Source organism: Marmota flaviventris, chromosome X, assembly GCF_047511675.1.
Source record: "Marmota flaviventris isolate mMarFla1 chromosome X, mMarFla1.hap1, whole genome shotgun sequence".
Classification (NCBI taxonomy): domain Eukaryota; kingdom Metazoa; phylum Chordata; class Mammalia; order Rodentia; family Sciuridae; genus Marmota; species Marmota flaviventris.
The window spans coordinates 48,187,798-48,210,919 of NC_092518.1; the positions used below are offsets into that span (position 1 = coordinate 48,187,798).

The window sequence follows — 23,122 nt, forward strand, 5'->3', positions numbered from 1 at the left end:
TAGGCTCCTGGGCCTGATCCGCCTGTCTGTCGCAGGTCTGCCTACCTTGCAGGCGCGGGCAGCGGCTCTGCCCTGCCCCTCCTACCACACCTGCGGACCGCTGGGCCTGATCTGCAGGTTGGTCGCAGGTCTGCTCACGCTGCGGGCACGGGTGGCGGTTCCGCTCCGCCCCCACTCCAATTGGGGTCACGTGACCACCACACCGGCGGGGCCTGATCCGGGCACGGGTGAAGGCTCTGCTCTACCCCTACTCCAGTTGGGGTGACATGTGTACCACGCTGGCAGGCCGCTGGGCCTGACCCGCCAGTCTGTCACAGGTCTGCTTACCTTGCAGGCGTGGGCGGCGGCTCTGCCCCGCCCCTCCTACCACGTCCGTGTACCTCTGGGTCGCGGGTCTGCCCACCTTGTGGGCATGGGTGGCGGCTCCGCTCCGCCCCCTCTCCAATTGGGGCTACGCAATCACCACGCAGGGGAGCCACTGGGCCTGCTCCGGGCGCAGGCAGCGGCCCGGCTCCTCCCCTCTGGCTCGACGACAAATCGAGAGAGACTCGGGTGTCTGTGCCTCACCCTCCCTACCAGGAGACCAACTGTTTCTGTCGCCGCTGGTATTGATGAAGTTCTCTCCTCCGCCGCTTTCTGATGACATCAGATCTCTGCCATGTTGGTATCCTATGCGAATGGCAGCATTTCGTTCCCTTTGCCGGGTAACCAAAGCAACGGGTGAGTCCTGACCGGCCCTCAGCAGGACCCGGACCGAGAAGCAGTTTCCATGGGCTCCTTAGCCCTGGGCCAGAGCAGTTCCGGTAGCTGGAACTCGGCTGCTCCGTGCTTGGTGTATACTCTGATAAGAGCAGGCACCAAGAAGCAGTTTCCGCGGGTTATTTAGCACTGAGCCTGAGTAATCTGTCTGCAAGCCGCAGGCGAATGGCAGCCTGAAATTACCTGTTCTATGGTTGAATGAGCTGCAGTCAGTCGAAAACAGGGATGGTGACGTCAGCTCACCAAGATGGTGGCTGCTGGCCTCCTCTGTGGTCTGACCGGTGTGGAGAACCGAATTGGACCACTTCCTTCCCCCGTCTCGAACCCAGAATTCAGCACTCAGTACGATGCTTGCACGGCTGGCAGAAACTGCAGCGCTGTATCCCTGCGTCGCTATCTCTTCGTTTCCCAGCGCGCGCTGCAGACTCTAGCCGCGGGGCGATTTGCTGAATAAGCAGTGTTACCCTCCGCGGGACAAATCTCTCACGTTTGAGTCCCTGTAGCCAATCCTCGTGCGATGGAAATCCTTCCTCCAGGTTCCGGAGCACCCCACTATTGCTGGAAATTCCTAACAAGATAGCCTTTAGCCGTCCTGACTTGTCATACTCCCACACAGTGACGCGGCACATGGGGGCAATGCACTCCCCTCGCCGCCATCTTCTGAATCGACCCTTTTTCATTTAAAGCCTTTGTGCCACTATGACAATATCAAGTAAAATTTTCATACACTATTTATATTTAATAAGCAAGCCTTGTTGTCCCATAATAGAAGACTTGTTATATAACTGTGAGCATATTGTAATCTGTATATATGCCAGTAGTATGAGAAATAAGGTGTTGCCAGTATTCAAACAAACATGTACCATGTGCCATCAGTTTTTAGAATAGATTCAGAGTCATAATGTCTGTAACACCTAGGATGACACTGAATTTATTTAACAACAATTCAGTGCAACTCTTCAGCTCCCTTTAAAATTTACACTTTGTAGACAAAGCTACTCTGTTAGAGATTTTGCCACTCTTATTACCAGTGCCTCCTTGAAGTATTTAATAAGGACTTTGCTTTACATTTTTCCTCCTGGGATTCTATACTGTTTGTGTTGGAACATTCAGGAAAATATAGGGAGGCTGAGGGGAAAGAAATTTTTGTGTCCCACTAGTACTTCTCTGCATGGGGTAAAATTTCATCTGGCACTTTTGAGACAGGAAAATATAAGCGTCAGATCTTTGTATATACTCAGATTTGAAGGCATCTGAGTGCAGAATTAGAATGGCAATCACAAATAATAATAAATGCCGGTAAAGATGTGGAGAAAAAATACCCTCAAATATTGCTAGTGGGATTGAAAATTAGTACAAACATTCTGGAAAGGAGTATGGAGATTCTTCAAAGAATGGGAATGGAACCACCATATGGCCCAGCTATCCCACTCCTTAGTATTTATTCAAAAGATACAAAAATCAGCATACTATATTGATATAGGCATATCAATATTTATAGCAGCACAATTAAAAAAAAACAAGTTATGGAATCAGCCCAGCTGCCCATCAACAGATCAATGGATAAAGAAAATCTGGTATATATACACAGTGGAGTTTTACTCATCTATAAAATAGAATGAAATTATGGCACTTGCTGACAAATGGATGGAACTGGGAACATTATGTCAAGTGAAATAAACCAGACTTAGAAATTCAAGGTTCCAATGTTTTATCTAATATGTGGAAACTAGAGCAAAATAAAGAACAAAAGCAGGAGATCCCATGAGAATAGCAGAGAGAATAGTGGAGTAGAGAAAGGGGATAAAGGGGGAGGGAGGAAAGATGGGAAAAGGGAAGAACTGTGGAATGAAAATGACCAAATAATGTCATGTACATATATGAATATACCATAGTGAATTTCACCTTTTTGAGTATCTATAAAGCACCAATTATAAACAACAAATAATAGAACAAAGACCAGTAGAGGAAGGAGAGTATGGGGCAGGAGAAAGGGAAGGAAAGAGGGGACTGAAATGAGAGCAAATAATATCCCATGAATATATGGTTATGCATGTCAAAATGAATCTCACTATTATGTATAACTTTAATACACTAATAAAAACATAACTTTCCCATGTACATATATGAATACACCACAGTTAATCTCAACATCACATATATCCATAAGACTGGAATCTTAGTTAGAATAAGATATATTCCATGTTTGTATAAATATATCAAATAGATTCTATTGTCATGTATAACTAAAAAGAAAAAAATTAAATTTTTTTTTAAAATTAAAATAACTGATGTTCTGCCACTGAAATAAACGAGTTGGGCCTGTTAATATTACTCAAAAGAATGTATTTTATAGGAATTTTATTATCATTAATTGGATCAAAAAGATTTACTTTAGAAAGCCAGAAAAAAAACGAGTGCAGAATTGTCATAAAATGTTTACTCACAAACTTCACAAACTTCCTTTTCCACTGTAAATGCAGACAAACTGTTTCATGATTCTGGATGACTTTACCTTATATGAGTCAAATAACTTTGACACCCATATCTAACAGAGTAATATTTTTTTTTTCTTCACACTGCAATTGCCTGGCCTGCTCACATGTGTGCCCATGGAATTTGATCTTTTTTGGGGACAGAGAGACCTAGGTCCCAATCTCTAACCATTTTTATCCTTATATTAGCTATGGTTGAGTAGCATTAGAAAGGCTTTTCAATTACCACACTATACCACTGTGTGGTATAGTGACTTCTTGTTTCTCAACATATTGAACTTCTAGCATTTTCAGATTACCCAATTGCTGATGGGGCAGAAGGAGCCCACATAATATGAAATGACTCATCTATTGAGGACACAATGTTTCAACCTTAAAGAATGTTTTCCTCAGCAGTCATAGATAAATACTTTATACTTAAAATGGTAAGCTTTACAAAGTCTGGTTAACTTGACTCACGTAGCAGAAAGCTTATTTGAGAAATTAATCATAATTTAGTGGAACAAGATAACAGTTTTCTCACACAATTTAGATATTCATGCTAGGAGTGTTTTTTAAATGGTGATATTACTCATAAAAAATTAAGTTTCTTTGGGTCAATTTCTCATTCATCAGCAGGTGACTTTGCCATCATTGTAAACCCATTCTGTGACAGAAAGAGCCCATATACCATGAAATGATTCATCTGTGGGGGACATGGGATTTTAATTAGTTTAGAAATCACCCAAGAGTGTCAAAACTCCTTTAAGGAGCCAGTACTACTGCAAAAAAATCCTTTGAGATATTTACCATTATCTCTTAATATATCTAATATATCTAAGGTTCACATGAATATTTGAGATTGGGTTGAGTCATGAACAGACTCATTGTTTACATTCTTTTTCTTTTTAATTTTTAAATTTGTTTTACTTAGTTATACATGGCAGTATAATGCATTTATGCACTTTGATGTATCGTACATAGATGGGATATAATTTCTCATTTTTTTCTGAGTATATATGTTGTAGAGTCACATTGGTCATGCAGTCACATATATACATAAAGTAATAATGTCTGTTTTGTTCTACTATCCTTCCTATCCCCACATACCCTCCTCTTCCCTCCCTTCACTTCCTTCTACCTGATCTAAGGTAACGCTATTCTTCTCTAGCTCCCTGCCCCTCTTATTGTGAATTAACATCTGCATATTAGAGAAAACATTCAGCCTTTGGTTTTTTGGGATTGGCTTATTTTGCTTAGCAGGATATTCTCTAACTCCATCCATTTACTGGCAAAAGCCGTAATTTCATTCTTTTTTAAAGCTGAGTAATATTCTACTAATTATATATATACCACATTTTCTTTATCCATTCATCTATTGAAGGACACTTATGTTGGTTTCATAGTTTAGCTACTGTGAATTGAGCTGCTATAATTATGTGCATCATTTGCTTGGTCCTCTTGTTGCCCAAGTGAACCGGCATATGTTCTAATGATTTACTAGTATTCTGATCATAGTGCTTATTATTTCCCTCCTTTTACTCTCAGTGTTGTTGTATGTCTCGGTCACTGTTGCCTGAAAGGAGACAAAAAACTTATGTCAACTCAGGATGAATATCAGTACTATTTGTCAAAATAGTGGGGCCAGAGTTTAACTGATGGCTTGGTGGATAAATAGTCTCACCTGGAACTGAGTAAGCAAGAAACAAGGTAAAGTTCTACCCTTTTTGAATCTACTTTTTGATACACTAAAACCACAACCTCAGTTTTACCTTATTAATAGTTTATTATTCATGACAAAAGCAATAGCTAGAACATCAACATCTACCCTGGATTCCTGAGCCCTATTTGCCATAGAGTGATATGAAATGGGCAGCTGACATATGTAGTAGATTTCATTAGAGAAGAGGAAATTTCAGGGACTTTATATTAGACAACAAATAATCTTCTCTTAGCTCTAGAAAGAGACATATTTGTTACATTGAAGTAAGAATTTCTACATTTGCTCTAGAATCAATATCTCTATTTGAGACATATTTGTTACATTGAAGTAAGAATTTCTACATTTGCTCTAGAATCAATATCTCTATTTTACAGTTTTTAAATTAAAAAAAAATTTAGTTGTACATAACAGTAGAATATACATACATATTAATTTATTCTATTTAGGTTCCCACTGTTGTGGTCATATTTGATGTGGAGTTACCCTGGTCATGTATTCAAATACGAGGCTAGGAAATTTGTGAGCAATTAATTCTACTGTCTTTCCAATTCCCCTCCCCGCTCCCTTCCCTTTGCCTAATCCAATGGACTTTTTATTCTTCACCTCCCCACCCTCCCTTGTTGTGGGTTAGCATACACAAATCAGAGAGAACATTTGACCTTTACAAAGATTTTTGCTACTCAAACATCCTTTAAAAGATAGTAAAAAACAAAGAATAATCAGTTCTTTGCTTGTAAGATGTACAAAAACACGAAGCTCATGCAGAATTGTGTTTCAACAATGTAAGAGTGAAATTGATGGAAAATGTCAACCTCCAAACCCACTAGATAATGACTAATTTATCTCCAACTTAAACTCCCACCCATGCATAGGATCTCTGAATTGTTGACCAGGTTGTCAATACATATTTTCAAACTTCATACATGCTGATTCGATCCATATGAAAAAATATTTCATTTTTAAAATTTTGGTACTGGAGATTGAACCCAAGAGTGAGCTAAACCCCTAGACCTTTTATTATTTTGAGACAGGATCTTGCTAAGTTGCTTAAGGACTTCTTCATTGCTGAGGCTGGTCTTGAACATGTACAGGAGTGCATGCCTCAGGATCCTGAGTTGCTGGAATTACAGGTGTGCACTACTGAACCTAGCTGCATATGTCATTTTGATTTCCATTTTCCTGAACACTGTGAGATTCATAAAATTGTAAAATACTTACTGAGCACATATTTATACCAGGTACCATTTTAAGAACTTGGATACATAAGAAAACATAAAGAAAGAAAATTCATGTACTTATAAAGCTGACATTCTGAAAGAGAAAAAAACAATAAATGAACTAAGTAAATGATATGTGTTAGAAGATGACATATAGAAAATGCAGGGTAAGTAATGGGGAATAGAATAAATTAATAACTTTTTTCAACCATGTGGTTTCTTCTTTCATTTTTTTGCCCAATTTGTATTTGTCATTTGCATTAAATCATAACCTATGCTATTCTTTTTATTAATTTAAGTCATCAAAGTTAGTATACTAATCTTACTTTTACTACTATATACAGGTCAACTTTTGCAAATAGGGTGGTGCATATTTTAATATAATAAATATTGTCAACATTTTATTCAGTTTCTGCATTTTGTGACTTTAAGCATAATCTTTCTCAGTTCCAAAGGAAAAAAAGAATAAACCTTTGCTCTAATTGTATTCTAAAAGTAAATGTTGTATAACGTTACTTTAAAAGTTTTGGCATTTTTTTAACAACATTATTTTTATTAGCAATTAATGCTTAAAAATGTGTTGCTATACAATTTGTGTAATTTCCTTTAAATTAATTTAAACATATTAACATATATTAGTTATAAAAATTAATAGGATCCATGGTAATATTTCCATATATTCATTGATCTGAAATTCATTTCATGTGTAAAGTATGATGACAAGTTTAAGTAAATTTATATTGTAAATGTGGATGATCAATTAATCATTTTTTAAAGATTTTCTTTTTTTATTGATTTTTAAAAAAAATAAATGACAGCAGAATGTATTGCAATTCATACTACACATATAGAGCACAGCTTTTCATATCTCTGGTTGTATATTCAATTAATCATTCTTTAAATAAAATTATTTTCATTACTGATCTGAAATATCATCTCTATTAGAATTCAAGTTTCTCAGATGTAAATCTGTTTCTAGGTCACTCTTCTATTCCACCAGTATATTTGATATCTACTTTCTATCTAAACATGCCATATAGATAATCACTAGAGTTGCCAAAGTAATCCCCTTAAAATATGGGAAAAATCATGTCAAGTTTCTGCTATAAATAGATGAATGGCTCCCCACTACATTCAATGGAAAAGCCAAATTCCATTCTGCATTCCACCCTGCAGGGGTTTAAGCTATCTGACTCTCAGATCTCCATTGCCCCTTTGAAATAACCTCTTACTATTCTCTACATTGCTCACTTAGCTCCAGCTATAGTGATTCTGCCTGTTCCTCCTTAAATAAACCAGGTCTTCTTCTGAATTGGGCCACAGAATTTGTTATACCTCTACCTGGAATGCTGTAACACGTGATGACAGGTGGGTTGTCTAGCTAATTCAAAGAATCAGATCCACAGACAAGTGGAGGCAGAGTAGCAAGATTTATTTCAAGAAGAAAAGGCTTTTTCAGTAGGAGGCAGGATTCCAAGGGAGGGTAATGGTGAATTTCTTCTGTCTACGGGTTTCTATAGGCTTGATCTGTACCTATAGGTTATTAGTGAGATGGCATGTAAGTACAGATTTCAGAAAGGGGACAACCAACTCTCAATTGTGTATTCTTCAGCAAACCCTGGAGATAATAATTTGTAAGCCTTCATTAATATAAGGGTGGGGGTGAAGGTTTCTTAGCACAAGAGGAAGTGCTTTAAAGAACATTTTGCAGTTGATTTTTGCTAGGAGCAGTTAAGAAACTGTGGGCTAGGAATACAAAGGGTCAGAAATTTGTTTTCCCAAATCTCTTTCTCTCTCTTTTTCTTATTTGTTCAACTTAGTTGTACATTACACCAGAATGTATTTCAAATCATCACATACAAAGGAAATAAAACATTTCAATTCTCTGGTTGTACACGATGTAGACATGCAACATCCCTGCAATCATACATGTACCTAGGGTACTGATGTCTGCCTCATGCCACCATGAATCCTACCTCTATGACCCCTCCCCTCTCAACCTTCCCCTTTGCCCAATCCAAAGTTCCTCGATTCTTCCCATACTCCCCCCACCATTACGGATAAGCATTCATCTCTTTCTCTTTTTCTTCTCTAAGACCCTTTCCCTAGCTGCCTACACGTGGTCAATCTTTCGGTCTCAAAGCTACTTCCTCCAGAAAACTACAGGGCTAATTCTCCAATACCCTCCAGATCCTCACTCAAAAGTCAAGCTCTCAGTGAATCTGTAAACTCAACCTTCTGCCTTCAATTTCATTTCCCTGTTCCCTGCTATATATTTCCTTCTTTGCACTGGTAACAATGAAAATGTTTTATATTTACTAATTTATCTTGGCGACTGCCTCCCTCCCAGACTAAAATGAAAACTCTGTGAGAGTAAGAGTTTTTATTTGCTTCTATTCTATCAGTATCTGTGCATAGAAGAGGGCCTGGCAGAGAATTAAAAAGCAAATGGGAGCAAAACAAATGTAAAAAAAAAAAAATAGATTTCCCTGGGTCTAGCCACAACGGGTCAAGCCCCATCATAAATGAAAATGTCTCCAGGTGTCCCCTGAGCATTTTGCTCGAGAGACACAGGCCAGTGTGGGATGGTCATCAAGAGAGGGATTCTGAGCTTAAAACGGGTTGAGTGCTACCTCACACCTGGCTCCTAGTATCCTTGTTGGAATGTAGACCCCAATAAGTTGTTTTTTGTTTGTTTGTCTGGGTTTTCAGGAGAGGCCAGAAATGGCTTTACATTATGCAAAGTCCTCAAATGTCCAAAGTATGTAATTTAAAGGAGAAGAAAACAATACAAACACAAAGATCAAACAAAATGAGACAACTGGCTGACATTGTTCCCTGGGCAGCCTGCTGGTGTTGGCTGGATGAAATTGTATGAAAGAAAGTTCATCCCTGCTAAGGCGAGGTGGGCTTGCCTTGTGCAATTCTTGAGGCACTCAGCTTCAGGTCAATTTTGGGTGGAGAATGAGCTGGGTTTTCCACCTTCTTTCAACTCCTGGAAGCTCCACTCCACCCCAGGATGCATGGAGTTAAGAAAGCCTGGGTAGCAGCGATAGACCATCACTCTTTCTTGAGGGACACCATACACTCCAGTGAGGGGCAGGAGTGCAGAAGCCAAAGAAAGACTTTTGAGGGGGACTTCAGGAGGACTAGGTAAAGACAAGACAAAGAAGAAGAAAAGGACACAGACCCATGAGCTGGACACCACAGTTGTGAGGGATTTTATTGCGGTTGTCACTCCTTTTTTCCTCCACCAACCACAACCCTTCCATGCGGCATTATACAGTCCAAGCAATTAGTTGTACAAAATCATAACTTCCAGCCCAACCAACCATGGCATCAATATCACCTGGAAACAAAAGGAGAGCTGCACAAACTTCCATCACAGCTCCCCATGAGTTTAAAGGGGACAAGATGGCCAGGAAGCACCAGTGTAGTGTCAGTAGCCACAGGCTTTGTGTGGAGTATAGCCAGAATGGGGCTCCTAGGGGAAGAGGGCCTCCCTTGGGTGGAGCATGGGCTGCTGCCACCTGTGTGGTTTCAGACAGCTGTTGAAAGAAGCATGGATAGTGAAGTACTCGCCATGCCCTGGAGAGACATTAGGTTCAATCCTCTGATGCTCCTCCTCTCTAGGGAGGCAAGGAACATTCCTGTAGGAGGAAGAACAGTGGTGGGACTGCTGTACCTGGCTTCAGCAAGGTTCCATTTTTCTGGATAAAATACTTTCTCACTGCCCAGGTTTATGAAGCACCATGTTAGTGTGTCTAGGCTGAGGGCTGAGGTTCTGCTGGACATTTGTGGCACAAACTCCCTGAAACAAGAAAAGCTTTATAGTTATAAACTTGGCTCCCCTTAAGTTGTCTGAGTCATCCATCCCTGACACAATGCCCTTCTAGGGAATCTCCAATGCATCTGCTTTCTTTGACAGTTGCCACTTTCTTTGTGCAGAGAGCCAGGGAGGGCAAAATGGATAGAGCCAGGGATCTAACATTTCCTGGCCTTTTCCATCCCTCATAGGACCTGCTCATGCCCCCCACCCGCCAATTTTCGTTTCCTCAGTCATTCTTTCCTCTTCGAATTGCTCCTTCCTCAATGTCCCCTCCATTTTTGGTCATGCAACCCATGCAGAGACCCTCCTTTTGTGTGTCCTTTGGCCTCCTCCCATCTCCCTTACTCTGGACCACTTCTAAGCTTCTTTGGGTCCCTCTCTACACAATTTACTCTGAATGATTTACTCTAAGCCCCAAGATCTCACTCCTGGACATCCTTCACTCCCTTCTAGATGGGATGGTTCCCCTCCAGTAGCCTATCCCTCCCGCAGGGAGCTTCCCAATTTTTTGGCCCCTCTGTACCTCTTCCTAAGCAGACAACTCCTCCTCTCCCATCCCCCACAGCCCATCATCAGTCCTTTCCCCTCCCCACCAGATCAGACCAGCTAAGTCTTGTTCCATTTTTAGATGAGTGATTATGATACTAGCTGCACTTATTCACAGCCTGAATTGACAGCTGTTCCTTCCTTTCGTGCCCCATCCACCAAACACACTCAATCTTTTCAACAAGACAAAGTGCTTACACACCGCATGTCATGTCCACATAAACTTGTATTTTTCAGCACAAAACAACAGTTATGCTGGCAAAGACGTTGGGTTTTCAGGGACCCTTAAACTTTCAATACACTGAAAAGCAGCATGTTTTTAGAGTGTCTACAAATTATACGTTTATTTCCAAAGCTGTGGCACATTTTACCCTAAGAGTTAGGACTTTTTCACCAAATCATAGACATAGATGTGGAAATCATCATCAAACTTGATGAAATACACAGAGGGTTTGGCTTCCACTTGGTGAATGACCATTCCGATTCTTTTGGAGCCATCTTCTTTGGTATATTCCACATGTTTACCTATCAGGCCATCTACAACTCCTCCAGGCTCCCTCTCTGCTGGAGGAGACTCACTGGACTCTGGCATGATACGGAGGTCACCTTCTTTATAATCATCTAGAAGCTGGTACATGTACAGGACAGGATCTTTCTCATAGGTAATATAAAACCAGGCTTTCATGATAGGTGCTTGGGCTAGGACCATCCCCCTCCATTCATCCTTAGAACCATGCTCACCCTCAAACATGTGTTCCACTGCTTTGCCAATTATGGTATTTGCAAGGTTGGCATCACTAACTTGGGATGATGCTACCCTGTCGGAAAGAATTTTAAGAGACAAAACTCTTTCATCTCTGTGAAGTTCCAGGCCATAGACACAGTCAATTCCATCATATTTCACCAGATAAAGAGAGGGGTTTATAGGCACCTGATCCAGAACAGTTCCCTTCCACTGGGTGATGGGCTCATCGCCTTCCTTCCATCCATGGGAAATTCTGCAGCCCACGATGTTCCTGCGGGGCTGGGATGAGGGTCTGCCCCTGTGCTTCTTCTGGGAAGCTTTCTTCTTGGACACGTTTGCAGACCCAGTGGCCCTTCCTGCAGCTGCCCTGGTTGGTTGCCCTTCGGCCTCTTGTACATTGGGAGTCTTCATGCCTGCAGGGAAAGGACAGAGAATAGAGACAGATACCCAATATGCCATAAGGTGAACTTCTCCCATAGCTGTCTCCCATAGATGTCTCTATGTACCCTGCACAGGCGCCTAAAATTTCCCCAGGAGCCTGGCAGCAATGCTGGGAATCCTGGCTGCGTGCCTGCAGTGCGCTCTCGCGCTTGCTCGCGCTCTCTCTCTCTCTCTCTCTCTCTCTCTCTCTCTCTCTCCCTCTCTCCCTCTGAGGTTCCTTTAGGCTGAGGGGAAGGGCTGGAGTGGCTGGAGTGCTGCCTGGGATTAGGAACTCTGCAGAAGGGAAAGGGCTACCTCCTCCTGGTTCAGCGTCCAGTTCCCCCGCCCCCACCTGCCACTGGTGCCCACTCCAGATCCCCTGCAAAGCGTCTGTCTTTCCACTACCTTGTCTGGCACCCAGTGCCCGCCTGCACTGAGCGCCCCAGACTGCTGGCCACACGCCCCCCTGCCTATCCTAGCCGCTTCCCTTGTATCCACCTTCCTTGCTTTCCCGTGCTCACTTCCAAATCCTTGCTTGGCTCTTAAGGCACCCACCCCCTCTTTCCTGTTGCCCACCGCACACTCCCCCACGCCAGCCTGGCGCCCACCTCTACCCTTATCTCCTGCAAGATTCCATCCCATCCCCCTCCCTCCTTTCTGGCGCCCACCAATGGCCTTGCCCTGCCTGGCGTCCACCGCCGGAGATCGCGGGCCTCACGTGCCCAAATCGGACACCTCGCTGCTGCCTCTGCTAAGAGCCCGTGGAGAAGGAGGATCCGCGGGCGACCAGTCGAGTGAGTGCTTGCCAGAGCTGCGAGGGGAGGATCCGCAGGCGAAGAGAGTATTACGAGGGCGGCGGGGCAGGCGAAGAGGGCGGCGGCGTTTCTGGTGCTGGGTTCGTGGGCCCTCTGCCTTCCCCTTGGTGGTGGCGGCCCCTCTGCCACCTTGGGCTTCCACAAGCTGCTGCTGCCGCCGCCGCAGTCTCCTCCCTCTTGCCGTAGCGCAGCTTCCTGCCAGGAGAGAGGCCTCCCCTTCCTGCCAAACACTCCCACCCCCACCGCAGCTCCTAAGCCCGACGTTGCCTAGTGTCCAGAGGGGAGCAATTAGCCTGGGCTCCACCTCTTAGCCAAAGCTTGAAGTTCTGGGTCCTGAACCTTCCTTCTACTGTCTCCTCTTCCTAGCCTCCCATTTCAAAGCCCTTGGTTCTTATTGCCACCTCTTCTTCCACTATATCCGTGTCCATTCCCCATCTGCTTTTCATCTTCCAGGAATTCCCCTCTTTTCTTTTTTCCCAGTACCCTTTTGAAGTTATTCTTTATACAAGAATTTAACTTTCCTGTTGTTTAAAACGGGTTGGAGGAGAGAAATGAGCTAGTGCTGATTCTGACATTTTGGAGTAGCCTGTACATAATTTTTCCCGACTGAACTTTCCTTGCCTTTACTCTTGAGGAATTTTGAATCTTTTCCTCTTCTACTGAAAAATAATTGCATGCATAAAGTGAGCAATGTTTAATTTCAGGAAACTGATTCGAAGAATAACATAATCAACATAAATCCTAACTCTCATTCTCTTAACTCACAGTATATTAATATTCATTATTTCTGTTTCCTTTTTCTTAAGCTTTTTCAAAACTGGGATTATTTTGTTTGTGAATTTTCTTGCCATATCCTTTTCCACATTTAATAAGCATTTTCTCTGGATGTTAGATATTTTAAAAACTATTCTTTTGTTTTCACTTTACAAATATTTATTATCTATTACCTGTTTTATTGTCTTGGATCCATTAAACTGAAATTTACTGTGATCTAAAATTTGTTTTTTCTTCCATTACTTGACTTGAGAGAGTATTTTCACAGTAACTACTAATCAGATCTATTTATAGTAATGGAAAGCTTTTGGAAAAATAACTATGAGAATAGGGAAAAATGAAAGTTTTATAAATCAGTGGAGAAAGACTGGATGTTCTTCAAGAAATGTTGGAATGAGTCTTTAAATAGGGAAAATGAGAATACTAAATTTGTGCCTACCTCAAGGGCGGCAGGGCCCACCTTAATATTTGACTTATTTAAATGTAAAATGCAGCAAGATAAAACAGAACACAACAAAAGTAACCCCAAACCATGTAATCATATGAATGTTTAATAATTACTTATAGCATCCGAATCAGAGGAAAGGTTGTCTATTAAGAAAACATCTAGGCTTAAGCCAATAAAATAATTCCTAAAATGGAAAATAAGTTCAATAATAATTTTGTTTCAACAGCTAAAGTATGAAATAATTTAAAATATTACTTAGTTTCATGGGGTATAAGAAAAGAGGGTCACATCTAGTGCTAATGAAAATGAATATTCATGTCATTTTTATTGCAAACAATTGGGTGATATACTGTTTATCCTGTAAGATTTTGTTTAGTTCTGGTTAACCTTTACTCAGGGGATACTACTGTTGAATCCTAACAAAAAGTGAAAGGGGTTTACCAAAGCCTTATACTGCAATTACTGTATCAGTAGGTATAAAAAGCAGTCAAAATCCTTGCTTCTAAGTCTTTTACCAGTTCCCTCTAGAATGGGTAAACTTTTCCAGGGTTGAAGGATCATCCACTACATTCCCTGTTCATCACTTAGACTTGTTTTCCTCTATCTTATCTGAATTATTATTTCCCATGTTTTTGATTTCTAGATGCCTTTGAGCAGATTGTTTTAAGAGTTTTTGAAAAAAATATTTTTGTCCATATTCAATAGTTTTTATAAAAGGAAAACTATTTTGAATCATTTAGTGGGGTAGGAACGGGGAGCATGGGAGGAATAGATGAATTCTAGATAGGGAAGAGGGGTGGGAGAAAAAGGGAGGAGACAGAGGATAAGCAAGGATGGTGGAATGTGATGGACATCATTATCCAAAGTACATGTTTGAAGACATGAATTGGGTGTCAACGTACTTTATATACAAACAGAGATATGAAAAATGGTGGTGTATATGTGTAATAAGAATTGTAATGCAAAAAAAAAAAGTACATGTATAAAGACATGAATTGGCATGAACATACAAAGATATGAAAAATTGTACTCTCTATGTGTAATAAGAATTGTAATGCATTCCACTGTTGTGTATTTAAAAAATAAATTCAATTAAAAAAAGAAAATGTCAGTAAGAATATTTTTGCATTTATTCATATATTTTTTAAGGTTCATGAAGCTAGAAAAAACAATTACATATGTTTTACTTCTATAATACAATTTACTATGGGTTCTAGAAATTCTGGTTTAAATAATTTATTTATTAAATAAATTTATTAAGTAATTCTTTTAAAACTACTTATAATTTAATTTTTATTTTTAGTTTATATGAGTATCACTAAAATAAGTACCCTAGTCCTAAATCTATGATTTTAAAATATTTTTAAGGAGGCACTACTTTCTTGTAGTTTTCCTCACCCTAGTTAAGGAATATTTCTGTAGTTTGACTACTTAAAACATTCTGTTGATCTCCACTTCTTGCAAAAAATGACTGAACACAGAAAATAAACCCTGATATCGAAAAATTATTGCACTGTTGAAATGTTCTCAAACTGCTTATTTGCTCTTTTAAATCAAGGATTACCTAAAACATGGACAGAGCAATTAGAAAGTCTCTCTGATTTCTAAATGGTACTAGGACACTTTCCAGAGACTCTGTCGAAATTTCCTTTTCTTACTCTGTAAAATTGACTCTGCTTTCAAGTACCTTTAATATCTACTGAAAGAAAATTAATGTAGATGTTTTGTGTTCTCTTATGAATATACACCCTTTGTTAGTTTTGTCCACAGCATTATAGTAAAATATGTAATATTCAACAAGTCAGTTGAAATTTTGAGATACATTTGAAATGTTTTATGAGAAACAAAAGATGATCAGAATTCATGAAGTGAAAGATTAATGAAGTACATACTAATATGCATGTGTGTATAGATCATGAAGTAATAATCCCATGTAATAAAGTTAGAGGAATAAAAAATAAAAGCTTAGTTAAAATTAAAAAAAATAGTTTTGTCCATATTCAATAGTTTTCATAAAAGGAAAACAATTTTGAATTGTTTAGTCTCCTAGTACTAACATTCCAAACACCATTGTTCATGATAAAATATGTGTCTATCATCACGTTGTATACAGTGACTTTTTAGTAACTTTGTGGAATGAAAACTTTTCATATGTCAATCATGCTTTAAGAAAGTGGTATAAAGTTTTTTAAAAAAGCTTCTTCAACTACTTGCAATACCTTCAAACTGAAAAATCATCCAAATTTCCATCAACAGTATGTTGGATATGTTATGGTATGTTCACTGGCACACACTATAATATTGAATTTATTTAAAGTTAACAACAGTCTAATTAATCTGTTGCTCTGAAAGTTTAAAAAATAGCAGTTATTCTTGCAAGGATATTTCCCAAAGAGTCGGTAACAATTTGTATTATATCAACAGTTGATAAAAGTAAACACTGGAGACATTTTTAAATTGTATATATGGCAAGAAAAATTTATATAGATGCTGAGCTGCAAAATGTATGAATTGTAATAGATGTCAGTTTGTATTGTAGCATCCAATCATATTTCATTAAATAGTGTCACAATTTTCCTCTGAGAAACAAACTAGGCCTGACCTGTTAGACCACAGCATTACTGTTAGCCTGATTGGTTTAAAAAGAAGCACCCGACTTAGAGGCACTGAGGCACGATGATATTTTGCATGAACTCTGCATGAGACAGATGATCTTTTCTATTGATGTGAGTGAACCTGAAAAGATATGAGGCCCTGCTCTATTCACCTTTACCATCTTCTGGAGACTGAAATTGAAAGCATCACAGAGAAGAGAATGGAGCCAAGCTAAGCAAAAGTGGGAAACCGTATTAATGAAATTTTTTACTACAGGTGGTCTTGACTCTGATTTCCCAATATTTCTTCCACTCCAAGGTTTTCCAAGCTAATTATGGTGATGTTACTTCCCCCACAAGTGATTGGTTAAGCATCAGGCATGTGATCTAATACTTGCCAATTAAACATGACTTATGAAAAATGTCTGCTGGAGGACTTCTGAGAAAAAATTTATTTCTAAGAAAGAGCCAACAGGAAATTTTGTTTACTTTTCCTGTTTATAAAGACAGTATATATGTCGTTTTCCTCTGGAATTACTGTAACCAGCCTGAGAAAAAACTTACATAATGAAAATGGCTGAGGAGAGAATAGGAATACTTTGAGACCTTTGATCATATCATTTAGCTGCTGCTTATAATATTTCTGGAGTTCTACTTCTGACTCCTAGTTATGAGGTAACAGGTTTCTTTATAGTTAAAGTAGTTATAGTCTGGGTTTTCTGTTACCTGGAGTTGGAAGCATCTTAAATGGTGAAGTATCTCCAGACTGAAAAGGCACAGTATTTCCAGATCATACCATTAGACCTTTAAGTTATACAGAACAAAACATTCTTAGAGATTCACAAGGTCAGGACATGGAGCATTGCCTTAAGGCATAAAACAATTCCACATTCCATTGTAGATGAGGTATAAAGAGTTAGCTGAAAAACAAGCATGAGGAAACAATTTTAATCTATGAGGAAAAATGCAATAAGATTAGCAAATAACTCCTTAAACAAATGTTGTCAACAAATGTTGAGCTTCTTATATTTCCTTCAGAGGAAGAAGTAAGCATCCTGACAACAGTCTCTCTCCACTTCAACTATGTTTTCTATATACTTTAGATTTATGTCATAGAAAAAGAAATTACCCTGATATTTATTCTCATGAGAAAAAAATTAAATTCTAATCATTCATTTACAAAATTTATGTATTAATTAGATTTGTCTTACCAATTATCAAAAGTTAATACAGCTTACTTTAATATTCATTTTTACATTTTTATTTATTTATGCAATTTTTTTGTGGTACTGGGGGTTGAATCCAGGGCCTCACACTTGCTAGGCAAATGTTTTACCACTTTGTTACATCTCCAGCCCTTTTTATTTTTTATTTTGAGACAGTTTCAGTAACTTGCCCAATCTGATCTTGAACTTGGGATTCTCCAGTCTCCTGAGTAGCTGGGTTTACAGGCTTGTGCCACTGTATATGGCTACTATAAATTTCACAACAGTAAAATATGTATGATGAAAAAAATAGACAAATAATCTTCTTCTATTCCTTTTCCTTTTTCTCTTTGCAACTTCCCAAGACTTTCACACTTAACCAATATTAAGTTCCTGGTATGTATTCTTCTAAACCGTCTTCTATGATATTAAAAAAATAATAAATAAATATAAACATAAATATATGATTTTAGAAGTCTTTTTCACTTTTGAACATAAGTGGGATCGTTATACACATTTGCAACAAGTCAATCTTATAGCTCTAAAACATTCTTTTTGTAGTTACATAATATATTCTACATATAACACAATATATTCAAGTATTCTATTGATAGCTATTCAGAGCTTTTTCTATTTATCTTGCTATTACAAACAATGTTGCAGTGCTTGCTTCAGCGCACATATACTAAAATTGGAATGATACAGAGAAGGATGACACACAAATTTGTGAAGTATTCCATATTTTTTTAAAGAACAAATTAAAAAAAACATGCTGCAGCTAAAAACATGAATTAAATCCAATTTTGACACTTTTCACTTCATTGATTACAAGGTTGATGTTGCTTATTTAGCTTACATGGTAGATATCCCTGTATTCACCCAATTCTGCTACATTCTTCTCAAAGTTATCTGTGCTGACATAAAATATCTTTATAAATTGAAGTGGACTGTCTTTCATTTAAGAATATATATGTGTTTCTTTGTCTGGTCCCCCACCCAATATTCATATATTTTTAGCACACGTCTAAAAAGCTCTTGGATCAAAAAAAGAATTAAAAACCCAGAAAATTTGAAAAATGACAGCAATGAAAATACAACATGTTAAACTGTGTTGATTACAGCCAGCACTCTACTCAAAGACAAATTTACAGTAATGACTATTTTCATTAAAAATGAACAAGAAATTGTTATTACAGACACCTAGGTATATTAAATAAAATAACTAATATTTCCAGAGACTGATGAAGTAGAAAACAGATTAGTAGGAGATATGTCCAAAACTAAGCTTTATGAAAAAATACTAAACAACTGGAAACAAAACCTCTGGCAAATACAGAAATAAAAAGTTCAAAATGGACCTATAAACATTTATTTGAAAATATAAAGTTTTCATGCAATCATTTATTTATTTATCAAATATTAATTGAGTACCTCTTATATTCTAGATTCTTTTCTAGGTACTAAGGTAACAAAATGAATGAGACAGAGAGTGTTCCTACATTCAGAGTTTATATTCTAGCTGAGTAAAACAGAAAATAAAGAAATAATCTTTACTACAAACAGGTTCACATAGTGATAAGTACTATGTGGAAGAAAACCAGGGTTATAGATTAGAGGGAGAGAAATCTTTGAATAGGTGACATTTGAGGCAAGACTTGAAATCTACCAGTTATGAAAGGTTATAATAATCTCTGGGATTAAGAAATAATTCTAGTGCAAAGACTTTGAGGTACAAAAAATACTTGTTGCTTTTGAGAACAAAGAATGTTACTGTGACTGTAGTACATAGTGAAAAGCAGACCATGTTTATTTCACTCAGGAAAAAAGTAAGATCACCTAGAGCAGTGCTTTACAACTCTATTTTTATTATCATCCTCTCCCCACTAGAGAGTCATTAAAATATTTTTCTCATGAAATTTTAATACCAACGATGTGCTATACACCTATTTAAAAAATGCATGTGTGTCTGTGTTTTTTCACATGAAACAGCAAGGAATAAAAATGAGTAAAACATGAAGATAGAAGTTATAAATTTAAAAACTATTGATGTCTAATTTCATGTATTTCCTGAGTGGATTTAAAAATTGTTTTTTGTAGTTGTAGATGGACAGCATGTCTTTATTTAATTTGTTTATTTTTATGTGGTGCTGAGGATTGAACCCAGTGCCTCACACATGCAAGGCAAGCACTCTGCCTCTGAGCTACAGCCCAGCCCTCCTGAGTGGCTTTTAATGAAATTTATTTACTTACATAAATTATAGCATATCAAATTGTCTATAATTAGCAATTTATAAAAGTATATAATAGCAATGTAATCAATTTTAAAAATCACTCAAATTATTTTTTAGCAAAAATAAAAAACTGAAAAATTTTACTAAAGTCTCAAAAATTAGTTTTAGTGAATATACTTAACTCTTGCTTGATATGAGAAAATAAGTTTTAACTCACTGATAGATATTCATTCATATATTATCAACTTTGTTTTTCTTTGCAGTACTTTACATTTATAGTATTATTTATAATAATAAGTTAAATAACATCCATGTAATTAAATATAAATTATTTGTATTTAATTCTGAAAGTCCAAGTCACATAAAAGGACACTGAGGATCAAACATACAGTCAGTCAGTAACTGTAAATGGGTACACATAGGCCACTTCTTGATATATGTCTTCAAGTATGAGTTCTCCAATCACAACCATTTATTTCTCATGATTTTGTAGCACTATTTTGTGATATTTTGTGTATATTACATGAGCTTAATGGCAATTCTACTCATATTAAGAAAATTTAATGAGAGTAATTAAATTCTGTGGAATAAGGTTTTGTCAGATACTGCTGAGCTTTGGACAGCTACCAACCATTGCTTTACCTAAAACATTTTTTACTTCCCATGACAAGGATCAAATTTCTCCTCCTTGAGGTAATACCATTCTTGCTGAGAATGTATGATCTAGGGCTTTTAGGACATAAAGATTGGATTGTGTATCAACTGTAAGAGTAAATGTTTGGAGTATTTTATGCACGAGGGTGACATAATCTGGTTTCCATTTTTTAAAAACGATAATTCTATTATGTGAAGAACAAAAAGGAAGGTGAGAAGATCCTAGTTCCTAACAACCTGATTTAATCAGACTTAAGGGTTTATCTTCTTTTCCAAATCCTTTATTTACTGAGACAACATCCCTCTTCCCCCATGCTGCCAAAGCATTGGGTCATGGGTTCACTGCTCAGTTTTTTCTTAATTGTTGATCTCTGGGGATTTTCTTCACAATCTTTAGAGCACAAATATGTGTTTAAAATGAGGTCTTTCGTTTTGTCTAACATTTTACAGTGTAGTGCTTTTTGGTGAATGAGTTTTCATTATTCATTTTCAATCTCTATTAAACTAATGAATTTCTTTATCCACTCCCATGATGTAGCTTCATTCCTTCATAATAAGACAGAAAGATTATAATCAGTAGACTCATGCTCCCATTTGGTGATGATCCTCCTTCAATACATACTATTCCCTTTTTAAGTGAAAGAACTGAATAGCTCATAGTTTATCTGAGAAGACTCTGTAACTGATTTTAAAAATTTAATTTAACATTTTATTTTTAGATAATTATAGGTAGATATGCAGTTGTAAAAAATAAGGCAGAGATTTTGGTACCTTTTGCCTGAATTTCCACAGTGGTAACATCTTGCAAAACTGTATTACAAACATCACAACCAGCATATCGATGTTGACCTGTCAAGATAAAGAATAGTTCATCAAATAGGGATTGTCTTTTTCCCTTTTACAGCCATATACCTCCTGCCGTCTTCCCTGCCCCATCTCTGCCATCAACTCCTCCTAGTAGCCATGAACCTGTTCCTCATCCCTGCAATTTTGTCATGTTAAGAATATTATATAGTGTAAATTGAAAAATAAAATATTCAAGTAGAATCATAAAATCTTTAGGATTCACTTGGATGAAAAGTTAAATAACCTTTGGCATATGCATAGCATGGAATGCTATTCAGCAATAAACAGGAACAAGTATTGATATACACACAAAAAAACTTGGATGTATTTGTAAATAATTAAAAATGTTCTTTTTAGTTGTAGATGGCCACAACACCTTTATTTTATTTATTTATTTTTATGTGGTGCTGAGGATCAAACCCAGGGCCTCACATGTGCTAAGCAAGTACTCTACCACTGAGTACAGCCCCAGCCCCTATTTGTAACAATTTTTTAAAAAAGACAATTAAAACTCACAAAAATATTTATCCATTAAGCTATGATCCATTGAAAATATTGCTCAGATATATTGTGCAACATATTAATTGCATTAATATGTTGTTTCTCCCACTAAGGACTATATTTAGTGTTTGCCCAGTAGGATCCTAATTCCCCCAACAGCATATCTTCCAATGATTTCTCTTAATTGGTGAGTTTGAGAGGATTTGGACATGTGTTAAACCTTTTTGTTCTTATCCCTATCAGGGAGGTCTACAGTTATCCAACTCTTCCTTTTAGTGGTGAAGTATGAGGAAGTCCCCATGGCCCTACATCTGGGCATGTCCTTCAATTCAGCTTTTAACACTTATAAAAAAGATATTTTGACCTGCATTTGTTTGATTATTGTGAGTGTTCCTCACATTATAAACTTGAAAAGAGAAAAAAAATATTAGTCCTCTGAAACCTAGACTGTAAGAATACATTGAGTTGTGGCATGGTTTCAATATGAAAGTGAAGACATAATTTTAATAAGGCTCCCCTTCATGTAACAGGGTTTCACATTATGATTTGAGTATAAACCTCTCTGCTTGGTCACTTGTGGCTTATTTTAAAAATGACATGTTATTTTTCTTTCCTTTTCTCCTTCCCCAACCCTAACTGCAGAGAAAGCAAGATTACCATTCTTCCTGTTGGGCTAAGTTATCTGTCCTTTGGATTACTGCTCACCTAAACAAATAAACTCCAGACCTGTAAATTGGAAAATAACTGTCTTAAAGCTAAACATTAGTTACATCTGTTGATAATATCTGGAAAAGAGTCCATGTATTTCACTTTTTAAAGCCCTCTTTCCCTCTAGCAGTTAGAAAGGCAATCTCTGTGATGTAAGTCCATTGCCTTTCTCCTTGCTAGCAAAGCAATAAAACTTTCTTTTTAATCAAAACCTCGTTTTTATTATTGGATTGTCACTGGGGACAAAGGATTGAGCTTTCAGTATCAAACTGGGTAACCTGTATTGGGCCTGAGACAGCTACCCCACTCCAGACTTCTTGGGCAGGTCTGGTGCTCCAAGTGTGAGCTTGTTGACAGCAACCTGCTGGATAATTAGGAAGCTGGGTGAATTCACCTTGGATTAGACAGGAGGAGTGTTTCTGTAAGTAAAGGGTGGGACTGAGGGATCATTCCAGCAATTGCCCAAGGTTCCTTTTGCCTCGAGAACTCTTTCTTCCTCTTTCTCTGGGTATAATACTCTCCCCCACATGGTCTATTTGATAAAAAAGGAATATGAATACAGTGAAGTTGTGACACCTTGGCCATCTGGCAAACTCCCCTGGTGTATATGCCATGACCCTTCATTCTATCCAT

At 37.9% G+C, this 23,122-nt stretch overlaps 1 protein-coding gene and 1 pseudogene across 2 annotated transcripts; one reads left to right on the forward strand and one right to left on the reverse strand.

Moving 5' to 3' along the window:
• Positions 1 to 9,992: 9,992 nt before the first annotated feature.
• Positions 9,993 to 12,690, reverse strand: LOC139703276 (spindlin-2). 2 transcript variants are annotated; one of them, XM_071606470.1, is made up of 2 exons: positions 12,394 to 12,690; positions 9,993 to 11,706 (listed from the first exon to the last, which is right to left on the reverse strand). In XM_071606470.1, exon 2 carries the CDS (start codon positions 11,702 to 11,704, stop codon positions 10,928 to 10,930), a length of 777 nt encoding a protein of 258 aa, XP_071462571.1. In that variant the 5' UTR covers positions 11,705 to 11,706; positions 12,394 to 12,690; the 3' UTR covers positions 9,993 to 10,927. The 2 variants fall into 2 exon arrangements, with proteins under 2 accessions (XP_071462571.1, XP_071462570.1); XM_071606469.1 differs by having other exon boundaries at positions 12,382 to 12,690.
• Positions 12,691 to 18,211: 5,521 nt separating this feature from the next.
• On the forward strand, positions 18,212 to 18,295 carry LOC114084359 (U6 spliceosomal RNA; annotated as a pseudogene).
• The last annotated feature ends 4,827 nt before the right edge of the window (positions 18,296 to 23,122 follow it).

Coding starts and splice junctions, on each gene's coding strand:
- LOC139703276 (XM_071606470.1), bottom strand. CDS start 11,704: ATGAAGACTCCCAATGTACAAGAGGCCGAAGGGCAACCAACCAGGGCA.